At 40.9% G+C, this 16,416-nt stretch overlaps 1 protein-coding gene across 3 annotated transcripts in view; it reads right to left on the reverse strand.

The window, feature by feature from the left end:
- Positions 1-369: 369 nt before the first annotated feature.
- Positions 370-16,416, reverse strand: part of NLN (neurolysin) — a 92,520-nt gene continuing 76,473 nt past the window's right edge. For 2 of the 3 annotated variants that reach the window (XM_082623515.1, XM_082623517.1), the window contains 4 exons: positions 14,766-14,952; positions 14,121-14,249; positions 12,769-12,905; positions 370-2,353 (listed from right to left, as the gene is read on the reverse strand). In XM_082623515.1, the coding sequence (XP_082479641.1) occupies positions 2,219-2,353; positions 12,769-12,905; positions 14,121-14,249; positions 14,766-14,952 (588 nt within the window). In that variant the 3' untranslated portion in view covers positions 370-2,218. Of the gene's footprint in view, positions 2,354-10,856; positions 10,923-12,768; positions 12,906-14,120; positions 14,250-14,765; positions 14,953-16,416 lie in introns of those variants that run through there. The other variant, XM_082623516.1, reaches the window with a different exon arrangement.

Genomic DNA, 16,416 nt, shown 5'->3' on the forward strand with positions numbered 1-16,416 from the left:
TCACTCCACCCCTCCCCCAACCCCTCCCCTTGGCAACCACCAGTCTGTTCTCTATGTCCGTGATTCTGTTTCTGTTTCATAGGTTCATTTGTGTCATATTTTAGATTCCACCTATAAGTCATATCATGTGGTATTTGTCTTTGTCTTTCTGACTTACTTCACTATGATAATCTCTAGTTGCATCCATGTTGCTGCAAATGGCATCATTTCGTTCTTTTTTATGGCTGAGTAGTATTCCATTGTATATATGTACTACATCTTCTTTATCCATTCATCTGTCGATGGACATTATGTTCTTTGGTAGATTCTAAGTACTGGATGTGAACCCTAAATAAAAAGAATACCACAGCACTTTTGTTTTCTTATGCATTTCAGTTTTAACATTGAAGCATGAAAGAAATGTGAGTTCATTCTCATGGATAATAATGTAATTTTATTGTGTGCAGGCTTTTTCACACCAAGTATTAGTTTTTCCATGTGAAATAAGTTAAGATTTAAAATGATAAAGTTATTGCTCAGGAGACACATTGGGCAATAGAAAAAGCTGAAGAGAGTTTTTGCCTGAAACTGGAAGACAGAACAGTCTGGAAAAAAACAAATATGAGAAAAGTATCATACATTGCTCAGACCAACCCCCTCCCCCCAAAAAAACCCAGCTTCACGGACCTGAGGTGGTGATGCTGAACAAATGTCAGGGAGAGAGGGCCAGGCAACTGTCTCAGAAGGGAGGGTGGGATTTCCTTGATGTTAAGGGTATTTGCTTGACAATAATAATCTGAATTTTCTTCTGTGTCTCTATAGCTCTTGATTTTTCCTGCTGTCTACAGTTTGACTATGCAGCATAATATTTTTTTTTATTTAGCACAAAGTCCATTTGGACTAGAGAATGGAAAGGTTCTAATTTTGTTCCTGGCCAGCAAAGTCATACCTCAGGTACACACTGGACAACAATTAGAAGTCCTGTGAAGAATGCATACATTCAAAGTTAGTTTTTTTTAATTAAAAAAAATTTTATCCTGTTTTGGTTTCTTCACTGAGTAGACTCCTAGAGGAAAAGTAAGTCTGTGAGTTTCCTAGTCTGCTGCAGAATTGGAATTTAGTCCCACAGTAAAGAGAATTAAAGTGATCCAAAGGTTCACTTACAATCACCAGACAAAATAAGCCATGGAAGAGCCTCCTCACCATGGCTGAGCTGAAGCACACATAACACTTGGGGCAGCCATCCTCAAACACTTCTGTGTGGAACCCACTCCTCTCCTGGAGTTTCTGCACTCTTTATCCCCATATCAGCTTCAGCTCTCTTCCTGTGGCACTCGGGATAGACCTTGTGACATGTCTACCTGCCAGGGTGAGGGGTACAGTAAAGGAGGCAAAGTTCTTACCACTTATTAGAAACATGAGAAGAGAAAAATGTCCTTGGACTTGCTTTAGTGTTCTAGTTGGCAAATATGCAGAAAGGCTGACACTCTTGTATGCTGAAGTGGAAATGAACCTATAATCCAAGATCCAAAATTCTCTAATACAAGATATTAAAACCTATAATATGCATTAGGTAATTTCAGCTAAAACTCATAATTTTCTGGTGTTCTCTGACTGGACGTTAGACAGAAAAGACTAAACCAATTGCAGTAACATTATTCAAGTGTGGCAGAAAGTTAGAAATCATGAGGCCTGAAATACAAAGATAAATGCATTACTGAGGCATATTCCCCTGGCCCTGAGGTATGCGGGCAAAGAGGTCAGTCACACTTTACTGGGAGACAGAGTCAAAGTGGATGCAAGGCTCCGAGACAATATTTAACAGAGGAACATGGTGACTCACTTATCAGTTCAGAAATCCCAAGTACAAAACTTCAAGATATAAGAAGGATCAAAGTATAGAATGTATATGATTCAATTTAAAAATTCTTAATTATAATAGTAATCTAGATTAAAACAGTAAAAAAATCAAATTACATTCATATGAAACTTTTATAAAACGAAATCAAATCCATTTTTATGAAATTTTATAGTACAATTATGCTCTAATGGGTCTTTTCTTAGGTCACCGTATTTATAATTCCATTTACATCTGTATAATTTTTCAAATCAAAAAACAAAAGGAAGTCAATAGAAATCTACATTTTCATTTGCAAAACTCCCTTCAGTTTCCAGGCCAGTAATACAAGATGATGTCAGCTTGTCCTCCAGACATGGACTGCTCCCAAAGATCCCCAGTTTACGGAGATTGCAGGCCTCTACTCATTAGGAACGCTTTTTGGTTTGGCTCACGTTCCAAGAAATTCTGGAGCATGTCCATGCCGTCCATAGATCCCCCAGGTTTCAGGATTAGGTTTCTGTATTTCATTCCAACCTGATAAAATAAAACACGCCTAATAATTCATGGTTATAGCAATTTCCCAAATCTCTAGATACGAAAGAGAAGAGAAAAAGGGACTTCAGCTTTGTCTGGATGTTCTCCCTCACCTAGACTGCAGCTCTGTATTATTTATTTACTTTGGTAGCTAAGAGATCTGGAGCTTAGACCTCAGTCTTCCACACGTTTCCCTTTATTGCTGTCTTGTCTCCTTAGACTCTCAGCAGCATGCTGACTATGTGAGCAAACAGACAAACAAAAAATAGTCAAATGGAAGATAGAACAGGCTCCTATTTGCCACCCCATCCCAAATGCGATTTCAAAAGGGTTAGTAAAGCAAGTGTTCAATTAGGCTACAAACAGGGGTTCAGTATACCTGGAAACAGTAGCCCAGCTACTGTCATAATGGCTTCTGCTATATTTTTATGAGGGGCTCATTAAAAAAAACCCTTTTTCCTTATGGATGGGGGTAAGGCAACAGCACATGTCCCGTGGTGTAGGGTAAGACATTTCTGTGGGCCCAGCATGGGGAAAGAGGACCTTTGTAAAGTTTTCTTTGGGGATAAGGTCTGGAATTTTAAAACACATCATAGTTCCTCTGCCTTTATTTACACACATACATGAGCAGACAAAGCAAACAACTGTAATTCAGTATCAGCATTATTCAATATTTTCACTTCCTTTTCACCGTCCTTTTAGGAAAGAAAGGCAAGACAATTCAGTGAAGCCTAATTCTAAGTCTACGCATAAAATAGTTCACAGAGTAACACTCAAATTTATATCCATTATATCATTTGAACAATCACTAATGGCCTCTCCAAGTACATAAATAGCTTGAGAATTTCTGGAGACAAAAGTAATCTCATTTTTGACTTATGACAATGATTCTGCTTGGTACAACCATCAGAGATAAGTCTAGTCAAACTGTTAAGGAAAATAAAATGTTGATGAATGAAATCCAACAGGTTAGATACAAAACTACTTAATGTTTTACAAGGGTCGTAAAATTAAAACTTTCTGGGTTATCTTTTAGTTATAAACAGAAATAATCTTCAACTTATTAATGATCTACAGGCGAAGAGCTAACTTCACAGATGGGCCTTCATCAGGAGTAAACAATTAGTCAAAGTTACTTCCTATAAACTCTAGAGAGCACTGTCCAGTAGAAATATAATGTGGTCCATATATATCTTTAAATGTTCTAGTAATTGCAATAAAAAAGGGAGGAAAATAGGTAAAATTAATTTTAATAAAATATTTTATTTAAACCAGTATATCTATAATGTTATCGTTTCAACATGTGTCAATATAGACTGCTATTGAGATTTATTTTTTGTGGTATGTCTTCAAAATCTAGTGTGTTTTTTACATTTACAGCACATCTCAATTCAATTCTTCAGTAGCACTGGCCACATTTCAATGGCTCAGTGGCTACATGTGGCTATTATACAGCTCTGGGGCCTAGCGAGTAGCAATCTTGTTGCCTTATTTACAAGCTTTGAGTAAATTTTCTTAAAAAGTGCAGGCCTGTAATCACTGATATTGGACTTCCTGAAAACCCTGGCAATGACAGTTTAGAGCTAGATCTAATTTTGTTTAGGAAGAAAAAAAAAAGATGTGTCATTTCTTGATTGGTCTGCATCAATTAATTACTGTTAGAGTAGCGATCTAGAACCTAAAATATGAGTGATGGCTATTCTCATCATGGACTTTATTATTCTAAGAAGTAGCAGATCAGAGCTCTTGAGCCCAACACAGCTTACCCCGCTTCCCTTTCTTTCATTGCCCAGTGTGTCTACATTTGACCAGTGTTAGATTAGTCGGTGGGGTAAGGAAGGGCAGTTATCTCTGGACAAAGCAGTATAGGAAGAACTTAGAAAATGTGAATTAAATTGATCTGAATGCTAAAAGTATTTTAAACCACTTATTATGGAAAAATTTTGAATATATACTAATAGTAGAGAGAACAGTATAGTGAACCCTCTTGTACCTATCATGTAACCTCAATTATTAGTATTTACCTGCAGAAATTCTTAATGCTCAAGATCTGAGAGTCTTTTATTTAGTAAAAAGACAAATTTCATTGCACAAATATTATAGGAACAGTAATGAAAATTTAAATAAAGTAAACAAAAATTATCACCAAAATGTGGACATCTGCCAGAATATTCTCACTTTGTACAGAGAACTGTAAATGTTGGTAGTAAAGAAAAGCAAGCGTTAGAGGAGCTGCATGTTGCTGTGAAGAGCCAGCTCATGCCTCCTCTGCCATAAAGTCACTGTGGAGCAGGGCACTGTTTGGTCTCACAATATGTGGCTCAGGGCAGTGCAAGTCCTCCCCTGTTTATAGCTCCAAACAAGTTGATTCAATTTGCTGAATTACAGAGCAATCGTCTTTTAATAGTTTCATTTCCTTTGCAATGAAGTTTGGAGAAGAGTTTAGAGTCATTTTGGTAATCGGATCTTGCTTTTCTTAAAAAAAAAAAAAAAAGAAGTTAAGCAAATTTGTGTTAGGAAGGTACCGGCTTCTCTGGGCGAGAGAACGCTGGGAGACATATGCCACAGGTGGAAGGAGTCTTTGCTGTGAACTGTTCTACTCTGTTTATATAATTAAGGAACTGTAACTGTGAGCAAAGCAGGAAGAGAAGCTCTAAGGCAACCTCTAAAAGTTTTCATGCTAAAAAAAAATCGTTCGGGGGGATCTGCATAGCGTAGGAGCTCCTATTAGTTCAGGGAAGGAAAATCAGCATCAGTCACCTCTGTGGTTTTTACTCCTGGAAGGTTAACATGTGTCTTTTGGCAACTGTGCAAGTCCTCTCTAACACCGATGTCTTCTTTCCTCCTTTTCTTTTTCTTTATCTATTTATTTATTTTTATCTATTTATTTTTAAAATTTTATTTATTTTTGGCTGCACTGGGTCTTGGTTGCTGCGCGCCGGATTTCTCTAGTTGCGGCAAGCAGAGGCTACTCTTCATTGCGGTGTGTGGGCTTCTCCTTGCGGTGGCTTCTCTTGTTTCAGAGCATGGGCTCTAGGTGTGCGGGCTTCAGTAGTTGTGGCATGTGGGCTCAGTAGTTGTGGCTCACGGGCTCTAGAGCGCAGGCTCAGTAGTTGTGGCGCATGGGCTTAGCTGCTCCGTGGCATGTTTGATCTTCCCAGACCAGGGCTCAAACCTGTGTCTCCTGCATTGGCAGGCGGATTCTTAACCACCGTGCCACCAGGGAAGTACCTCTTTCTTTTTTAAAAAATGTTCAGATGATTGATTGATTGATTGATTGCCATGCCATGCAGCAATGTGGGGTCTTAGTTCCCTGACCAGGGATTGAACCTGTGCCCGCTGCAGTGGAAGCGTGGAGTCCTAACCACTGGACTGCCAGGGAATTCCCCAACACTGATGTTTTCTAAAGCAGGATCAGGAGTTTTGGAGTCAGGCCCAGGTTTGAATCTCGGCTTCATCCTCAGCTATGTGGCCTTGGGCCTTGGTTTCCTTACCTGTAAAGTGGGAATATGCCTACCTCCCTCAGTGTATGAGGAATTAGAGGAGATGATTTTAGTACCTTGCCTGCTGCCTAGAATCATTCCTGCAATATGGTGGTATTCAATAAACCTGAGTAGTCATCCATCCCTCCTTTCATTTCCCTTCTCCTCACACCGCCCCTAAGTTCAGTCACTTATACACAGTCAGGGAAACAAATGCATTCCTGTTTTCAGCATTTCCTTAAAATTACTTCTGTCTCCTAATAAAGCTAGAAAAAAGCACAAGAGATTTCATCTCCACTATTAGTATAAAATAGAATATATAGTTCAGTAGGAATACTAAGAAGAGACAAGGCACTCATTTTATGCAAGAATCTATGCCTTTTATTTGAGGTAATATTTTAAGAGCAACCATAATTATCCGGATGAAGGACACCCATCATCTACCAACAATGAGAACACATAAATTGGGAAACAGATTGGGCCTCCTGCCATCTCTGGCTTCTCTGAAGGAGCACATGCAAGCTCCCATAGCCTTCCAACCCTCCCTTCTTTCTCATTCCTCTTGTGACAGACTCCAGGGAGTGGAGCCAGGTATCTCCTTCTGACACTGAGTAACAGGCAAAGGGCAGAAAGCATCCGCCCAAGGACAGGTGATGACGATCAGGCACCTCCCAGCCTCACCAGCCCGCTTTTAAAGTGGACTTTGAAACCTCTCCTTCCGCAACTCATCTGTAAACTCCTTTCCAACAGCACATACTTTGTTTTTTATGAGTGAGGGTGGGGAGGTTAAGGGCAGAAAAAGAATACCTTTGACGACAAACAGGCAGGAGGGAGAGAGTGAAAGATTGGTGGTGACAGAAACAAAGAACGGTGGTAGGAAACTTCCCCTGAGTGAAAGAGGTCTTCTGGAAACCTTTTTGTGAGGATGGAAGAATAAATAATTATGGGGAGGGAGGAGATCTGGACAAAAAAGGAAGGGAAGTCGTGTGTAGAAGGGGGACAGAAGAGTGGAAGCAGTTGGAGCAACTACCAGTTGGGCCCAATAATAGTTAAATGCACTGAAGCAGAGGATGAACACCAAGATGAACAAAACAATTGCTGTTACAAGAGCCTTATGATCTAGGAGGTGAGATAAAGAAATAGACAATTAACAAGGCAGATTATTAGAGCTCTAAGAGAAACACAAAGAAGGGCTGTAGGAACACAAAAAGGAAGAAAAACTGCTTCCAGCTGGTTGGGATTCAAGGCTTAGAAGGTCTGGCATTGTAAATATTCAAGAAGTAGGTTGGAAATCAATCCCATTTCCTTCCTTTGTCCCTTAAATCGGGCAAAATTTAATGCTGTTAGACAAGGTTGAAGTGTAAGAAAAATCAGCTTTGGGGTGGTAGATGGGGGAAGCTGAAGCAGAATTTAATCCATTTGTAAGGACCGTCAGGAGAGGAATTTCATGTTCTCTCTTAGCAACATTTTATAGCAGGAATTGGTCCTAGGATTCTGTTTGAAGAGTCCTGGAATACTTAGCTTTATAAAACACTTTCTGTCAGGTAATTCTTTTTCGTGTTTAACCAAGATTCTTCCTATGTTTCTGTGTCTGTTATTGCATGCAAGATCTAGCTCCTTGGGCTTCCCTGGTGGTGCAGTGGTTGAGAGTCTGCTTACCGATGCAGGGGACACGGGTTCGTGCCCCGGTCCGGGAAGATCCCACGTGCCACGGAGTGGCTGGGCCCGTGAGCCATGGCCGCTGAGCCTGCGCGTCTGGAGCCTGCGCGTCTGGAGCCTGTGCTCCGCAACGGGAGAGGCCACAACAGTGAGAGGCCCACGTACCGCAAAAAAAAAAAAAAAAAGATCTAGCTCCTTCCATATGTCATTGTGGATAGTTACACTGAACTGTCTTGACTTTCTCAGTATTCCTTTCTGCATGTGATACTCGTTTGTATTTCTTCTTCACTGATGGAAAAAAACAAAGCTTAGCAATTACTCTAAATGCAGAAGAGGAGGAACATTATTCTAGCTTAACAATATAATTGCGTTTGAATCCACAATGTCTATTACCTTTTAGGAAATTTTCCCACAACGAAGTTGCCTTATAAAAAGAAATAGCCTGGGCTTCCCTAGTGGCGCAGTGGTTAAGAATCCGTCTGCCAGTGCAGGGGACACGGGTTCAAGCCCTGGTCCGGGAAGATCTCACGTGTCGCCAAGCAACTAAGCCCGTGCGCCACAACTACTGAGCCTGTGCTCTGGAGCCCACAAGCCACAACTACTGAAGCCCATGTGCCACAACTACTGAAGCCTGTGCTCCTAGAGCCCGTGCTCCACAAGAGAAGCCACCACAATGAGAAGCCTGCACACCACAACGAAGAGTAGCCCCCGCTTGCTGCAACTAGAGAAAGCCCGCCCGCAGCAAAGAAGACCCAATGCAGCCAAAAATAATTAATTAATTAATTTTAAAAAAAGAGAAAAAAAGAAATGGCCCTAGTTAAAATGCCCTCATTCTTTCAACACTATGATTAGCTGCTAGATTTTGAAACTACATTTGGCAACCTTAAAGGGCTCCTGAAAGAGCTAGAGTTTGCTGGAAAAGTGTTACTCCCAAGCAGCTCCCTTCCATAGTTATTTAAGAGATGAGTTGGAAAAGTAAAAGGTATGTCTGTTGAGACAACTTCTCCATGTTTACTAGAAACGAAGGCTTTAGGTAATACTTAACAAACTAATTAAACAGTCAAGATGTTACACCTATTTACTATGAAGAACATAGAAAATTACAGATAAAACCAGAGGTAGCAAACTTTTAGGCTACTACAGGTAAGTGGCCAGTTCTAACACTTTGATAGAGGCCATCAAAACAATAAAAACGATTGTACTGTAAAATATTCTATTGCTCACATTTGATATTCAGAAGCCTGCAGGTTTGTATTTGACCCTTCCCATTACTGTTTTCCCAGTGAGTAGCACACTTTCTACAGTTCTGCTTGTTAAGATCTGAAATGGTTCTCAACCAGACCCTGGGCTTTGCAGGATGGTAAGAGGTTACAGAGGGAGGGCCTGGAGGTGTTCTTTCGTCGATACTAATGACCATGAACAATAATGTCAACAATACATGATCTTTCAGGCCCCAGCCTCTCTAGAGCTGGGGACTAAGAATAGCAGGCACTGACTCCTTGAAGGGGCATCCTGCTATCTTCTCAAAATGCTCCAAATATACACTAGGGAGTGTGAGGGACCTTGAGACAACAAAGTCTGCATGATATATTGTGACTGCTCTGATTCCCATGACTTCAGATCAAATTCAGTATTTCTTTATACCACAAAAATTCTTTCCCTTCATCACAACATAGTGGTAATAATGACTGAAGATTTTTGTAGAACAGGATTGTTATTCCAAAGTGTTAATTTTAAATAAATGGATATTTAAACTGTGTAAATTGGGTGTTATTTTAGAGCAAACATTTGTAAAAATAAAAAAAAAATAAAACAAAACCAAACAAGCAGTACACTGTAAGAGGGAATAGAATGGCTATTTAAAAAGCTGTTCCTGGGCTTCCCTGGTGGTGCAGTGGTTAAGAATCCACCTGCCACGCAGGAGACACGGGTTCGAGCCCTGGTCCAGGAAGATCCTACATGCCGTGGAGCAACTAAGCCTGTGCACGACAACTACTGAGCCTGAGCTCTAGAGCCCGCGAGCCACAACTACTGAAGCCCGTGCACCTAGAGCCCGTGCTCCGCAACAAGAGAAGCCACCGTAATGAGAAGCCTGCACATCACAACGAAGAGTAGCCCTGGCTCGCCACAACTAGAGAAAGCCCACACGCAGCAACAAAGACCCAACACAGCCAAAAATAAATAAATAAATAAATAAATAAATAAATAAATAAATAAATAAATAAAAAGCTATTCCCGTAACTGCCGCTGCAGTGAAGAGCGTGAGGGTGGGTGCAATGGGATTCTCCTTGGCCACTGGAGCCAGACTCACTATTGCTGTGACAGCAGGGGAGCAAGAAATGACATGATATTCCAGAGTATTTAATAGGAAGGAAAAAAGAAGGGATTAAAGCCAGCTTTCTGGCATAAGATGAGTAATAATACATAGTACAGCTGAATTCAGAATTTTAGTAAAACTGAAAAGTTTTTAACATCACAAGGCAACAACTCCAAGTTGTAGGGAATCTTGCTTTCTCCACATTCAACCCAGCCCTTTTGTCTGAATTAAGAGTAGTCTGGCTGCCTGCCAAGCTGTGAAGCATGAGAAAAAAGGAGGTACATAGAAGCATAATGGCAGGGATTGCTCCTGCTGGATCTGCAAGTTCCTTGGGATCCACTGGGATCAGTACTTTGGCTGTTTACCTTGACAGCCGGAAGAGAAGAAGAGACAGTGGAGGCTCCTGGGGATGTGGTCATGTGAACGGACCAGGGGTGGTGAAAGAGGTGCTGTAGCAATTGCGCCAGGAAGCCTCGCCAACTACCAAGAGTGAGTGGAGGTAATAATTGTACCTCTGCATATCTGGACCTTGTGTCTCTCTAAACACTGTTTTCTGATTTCTACAATAATTCATGCTCTATGTAAAAATATGAAAAAGCTCCATAAAAAGTACAGAAAAATATTTAATACTCAGAAACTTACCACTCAAAGATAACAACTGACAACATTTTGATGTACTTTTTTTTTCTGAATGTATATTTTATTTTATTTTATTTATTTATTTTTTTGCGGTACACGGGCCTCTCACTGCTGTGGCCTCTCCCATTGCGGAGCACAGGCTCCGGACGCACAGGCCCAGCGGTCATGGCTCACGGGCCCAGCCGCTCTGCGGCATGTGGGATCCTCCCGGACCGGGGCACGAACCTGTGTCCCCTGCATCGGCAGGCAGACTCTCAACCACTGTGCCACCAGGGAAGCCCCTGAATATATATTTTAAAATCAAAATTTGCATTCTATGGTGTAAAATATTTTATAACCTGATTTTTTTCATTTTGTATAATAGTTATATTAAACATTCCAGACACAAGAAAAAGCTTATTGAAACCCTTACCCATGCCCAAGTTCACTCTTCTGTTCAGAGAATGGAAAGATCACTTCTGGTTTCGATGATCTGGAAGATTTCATTTGAATAGGGCCTTTGTGAATGGTAGGATTTTGGAGAGGCACAGACAAGGAAGGCATACATTTTAGGTGGAAGAAGTACAAGGAATAAATTTGTGAAGGAGGAAAGACACAAGGGAACATACAAATTTGGCTGATACACTGGGAGTTCTGGGAAGTGCAGAGGGATTTGTTTGCTAAGCTAAGGGCTGTGACAAAGAGAGGAATTACCAAGAAGCAGAAAGTAAAACAAAAGGTAGATGAGGGCCTTTGGCAGTTGGCGATTGGATCATCAGTGGTAGGTAACTCTGGAGGGAGGGTAACTTTCCAGTTCAGTTGGTGGAGGCAAAAGCCAGGAAACAGAGGTTTGCAGAAACTGTTTCTTACACCAAGAAGGTAGGCTGTGAAAGGAAGAACAACTGAGCAGTAGCACTGAGATGATCAGAGTCAGTGGTAAGTTTTTTCCTGAGATGGCAAACCAATAAGTCAGTATTATAGACATGTCTCCTGAGACAGGAGGAAAGAAGATAAATATTGAAGTATAGAAAGAGAAAGAAAGATGAAGGTACTCACTTTCAATAATCTTAATGTTTAGTAGAGAGGAGAGAGCATCTACTGAGAGAGAGAGAGAGGGTGGGGACCCCAATAAGGTAAGTAGAGCAGGACTGTGGAGTCCCACTGGGGGTCCAGTGCAGGTTTGACAGCGTGACTCTGCAGTGGGGCATTAAGTAGAGCCGCATGATCTTCCCCAGAAGACTGAATCCCAAGGTCACCATTCTCTAAATGAGACGGTAGAGGAATCCAGGGCTGGGCACTGGCTGAAGGTCATGCAGGAGTCAGGGTATTTATGAGAACGAGTTAGTGGTTGATCGTTGTAAGTGGGGTGGCCAGGGAATGGAAGGAGACTTACAGGGATCTAACAGCCTGGGTAGGGTGGGACTGAAGATGCAGGGATTGGAAAGGTTAGTCTATAGAATGTAAGTGTCCTAGAGGTGGTGTTTTGGGGGCGATGGGTGGGGGGAAGGGACGGTGGCCTAAATTACATCAATGTCTTTCAGTGCATATGTGTAAGGTAGTATGCAATCTAGAAACATGAAGTCTGGAGAACAAGTCAGTTGGTTGAAATAAGCACAGAGAACCTGATTTTGATAATTTGTTCTTCTAATTTCTAAATCAAACAGAATGAAAAACACACTGGAAAATCCATCAGCCCTAGAAATAATCTGACAGCTGAGTCTTCAGCAAGAGTGGAGACCGAGGGACTGTAACTCAGGAAGGTTTGGCTGGCAGCCACCTGGCAGTCAATTCCCTGTACTCAGAAAGGAATGGCTCAGGTTGATGAAGCAGCTTAAATTACTTAAAGGCATTTAGGTTACAAACTATGTAGTAGGCGGCGCATGCCAACCACAGAAAAAAGGGTGCCTTCCACAGCAAATATATAATGAAAGTGTGTAGAGTATATCAAAACATAGGCAGACCATTTATATCAGGAAGGAGTTTACCTTTCTTTCCCAACCTCCTATAAAACTAAAACACTGTATGGCACATGTCAAAACTGGCAGCTATAAACGCTCAAATGCATAAACAAAGCTTTGAATTTTAATTACGCAATATATTGGAATGTTAATAAGCAAGAAAATGCAGTAGGGTTTTTCTTTAACTTATAGGATTAATCACTTACACAAAGCAACTTAACGATGTATGATGATGTGAGAAGATGCCAGACTTTAAAGTTAAAATTTGTTATCAGATCTCTTACTCTAAAAATCTAGGTGTAATAAATATTTTTTTTACTAGGAGTTAAAGGGGAGGGGGCAACTACAGAAGTAACAAAAGGAGGAAAAAAAATACAATACCTCTGGATTCATTATCCCTTCTTTTTTAAAACAGCTGTAAAACATGTCCATGGAAAATACTTCACTCCAAAGATATCCGTAATATTGGCCATCATATCCCCCCGCCAAATGTCCAAAAGTTGCTGGCATATTTGTGCCTTTAAAGAAAGATATATTTCAATCAGTGTGATGGCAAATGTTAAATAGCAGGTTCTCAGCTAGCTAAGGTTTCCCTATGGGGAGTCCAGCTGTGGGAGGAGACAGTGATAGGTCCTCACCTCTAGTACTCCCTGGGTTTATGGGTGCTGTTGGCCAAGATGTTTACAAACTTCTCTCCTATGACAGCTCCACCTCAGAGCTGGTTTCCGCCCTAAGCTCTGGAATGCCTAACAATAGTTTCAGAGGCTTTGTCCACACCTATCAGACAACTCACTCCTTTCTTATCCCTTAGATACATATGTGTCTTACGAATACTCTAATGATATTAAGCCTACTCTTTGTCACACCTATTTATATCTGAAATGTATCAGTATGGCACTTATTTGAGGTTCATAATTACTGAAAAAGAACTCTTTACATGAAGAGCTAAAAAGGTCTTACCAATTCAATCTACCTCTAGGGCTACTTTACAAAAGGATTTTGTCAAAGTGGCCTGAGGCACAAAGTTCCTGTTCAATCTACTAGAAACAGATCACAAAAGGAAGCCAGGAGCCTGGATGAACTCAATGGACTATTCTGACCTTTAATATCGGTATAAATGTGACTGATTCAATTAAACAACAATTTCTTTGATGGAAAAAACTCACCTTTCCAACTACGTATACACGGACGGCTACATGTTTGCTTAAAATATACAAATATAAATGTAACATAGCATATGTCTGAGCATCTCCCACCCACTCACATGAATCTCATAAATAATACCAGGTTAGAAACTGCTGGTCAAACTGCCTTAACTGACCTCAGAAGCAGAATCAGACACAGGGTAGAAGCTTGTGCCTTTCTCTCAAACTGCCCCTTCTGGCAACATCTTACCGAAACCCTAGGGAAGTCACAGTGCATATAGGGAAGGCAGAGCCAGGTGGTGCTGCCAAACGGGAGTGGCTTTCTCTGCTCTGGGGTGGAGGCCGACTGCTCACACCTGGTCACACTAAAATGCTGCAAAGCTGGCGCCGCCTTCCCTTCAAGCACATCTGGACAGGATAACTCTGAGGACAGAGTATGCTGACCTGAAAGTCATGGCCTGATTTCAGAAATCAGAAACAAATTATATTAGGCAACCTGCCTGACAAACTCTACCTTCTCTGGCAGTGTTAGGAGTATACCCTGTGCTTCACAGGACGAGTGAACTTTTAGTGATCATGTTTACGTACCTGGAGTAGCAGCAACACCTAAAATTTCTGTGCAGTATTTGGCATATTCGCTTGCAGCATCCAGCGAAGTGTTCGTATGGAGAGACTGATCAACTTTGCTCAAAACAATCTGGCGTAAGGTCAGGAGACCTAATAACATAAGAATGTTGGATACGTTTTGGAGAAGAGAGAACTACGTGTTCTAATCATAGATCACAGATTTCAAAAACGGATTCCTGTAGTACTCATTGCAAAATCGGAGCAAGACATCTCATTCTATTTAAGATTTAAAAGATGTATTTTTTTTTCTTGGACATAATTTCAGGGTTCAGTAAGCAGTCTTCCCTTTTCATATTAACACTCTGGGGGTACTATCATTACAAAAGACAAAATAAGTTCTATAGAAGAAGATGCAGCAGGCCTCTTGCCTTCTGAGATGGCCTACGCTCAGTCTGTGGAGTGTGTTTCTCTCTTGGCCGCTCTCACTTTCTGAGTCGACCCCATGCTCTGGTGCCGCTCTTGCCTTTTGAGACGGTCCACGTTCTGTGTATGGAATGTGTATCTCTCTAAATAAATCCACTTCTTACCTAAAAAAAAAAAAAAAAAAGATGCCACCAATTCTCCATTAAGCAATTCTAGTTTATTTTCTAAAATTATAAGTCATACCTGTGTTGACCAGTCTAGAAGCAACAAGTTTTTCAAGCAGATCATCTGTAATAGGGCTTCCATCTTTATAATGTTTTGACAGTCTTCGGAGGGAATCGGCGTCCCACACCCAATTTTCAAGCATTTGTGATGGCACCTCTACGAAGTCAGTTTCCACATTTGTTCCACTAAATCGTGCAAAGTCGGTCTAAAAAGTAAACATAAAGGTCTATTTTAAAAAGCACTGAATGAAAACTACATATATGATGAATTATAATTAAGACTCACCAAAACTTAAGTCAGAATCAGAGTCAACTGTTTCTTTGAATGGTTAGGATAACCTCAAATTTATATTGAAAATAAAACACAGTAGCCAAGCAGCCTGAAAAATAACCCACAAATACCCTATATTAAACTAATATTTCATTCTTTTGAATCACAGAACACACTTGAAACAATCATTAAGAAATCATAACTGAAAAAAAATCAGTCTGGGCTTCCCTGGTGGTGCAGTGGTTGAGAGTCCGCCTGCTGATGCAGGGGACACGGGCTCGTGCCCCGGTCCGGGAGGATCCCACATGCCGCGGAGCGGCTAGGCCGTGAGCCATGGCCGCTGAGCCTGCGCGTCCGGAGCCTGTGCTCTGCAACGGGAGAGGCCACAACAGTGAGAGGCCCGCATATGGCAAAAAAAAAAAAAAAAAAAAAAAAAAAATCAGTCTAAGTTAAAAGAAGCCTTAAGCTTTGAAAGTAAAAATATTTTTAAAGAATTTCCCATTAGAATTCCCTGGCAGTCCAGTGGTTAAGACTCTGCACTTTCACTGCTGAGGGAGCGGGTTCAATCCCTGGTTGGGGAACTAAGATCCCACAGGCCACTCAGGGCGGCCAAAAAAACCCAAAACAAAACAAAACAAAAACCAAAAGGAATTTCCCATTAAAAATGAAGAGATCCATAATCTAAGACAATCTCTCCCTAGCTCCCTTTCTATTTGCATACTTTTGTTTACTCAATACATGCCTTTCTGGGGCATTCATCAGTCTATTATTTAACTACTCACGTTTCCATCTAAATCAGTTAAAGAGTTAAATTACAACATTAAAGACAGATGCCCTTTTCATGTGTGTGGTGTTTTGTGTCCTAAACTTTAAATAAGTGTTTCTAAGACAACCGTGTTGTAGAAAGCCAGAGTTGTACCTCTCAGATTGGGTAGAAGATGTTACCTTAAAACAAGAAGCCCCTTCAGTGGGATTTAGCACTATAATAGTTGGCAAGTGAGGTGAGTTAAATGCAGCTATGAGAAAAGAGAAACAACTGATATACTCAGAAGTTAAAGTACCCACTGTAAAAATAAAGGACTTATTCTGAGGGTGTGGGCTAAGCGTTAAAAAAAAAAGTTTTATTTAAAAAAGGAAAGTTTAGTAAACTGTTGAATCAGATGTTAGAAAGCTCCTGAGCAGAAAAATGGGAATTCACTAGACAGGCTGGTGTTTTTCAACCTTCACACCGTCCAGAGAACTCATGTAAAATTGCCATTGGCAGAGGAATATTTAGCATTTACCCAACTGGGTCAGCAGCAGAATGGGGGTTATTCTGTTATCTTTCCCTGAACCTCTGTCCTGTTTCCCTATTTAGATGCTTCACATCCCAGTCTTCTCTCTCTGACTTCATCATCCC

Source organism: Mesoplodon mirus (assembly GCF_964341445.2).
Source record: "Mesoplodon mirus genome assembly, chromosome: 5".
NCBI lineage: Eukaryota > Metazoa > Chordata > Mammalia > Artiodactyla > Ziphiidae > Mesoplodon > Mesoplodon mirus.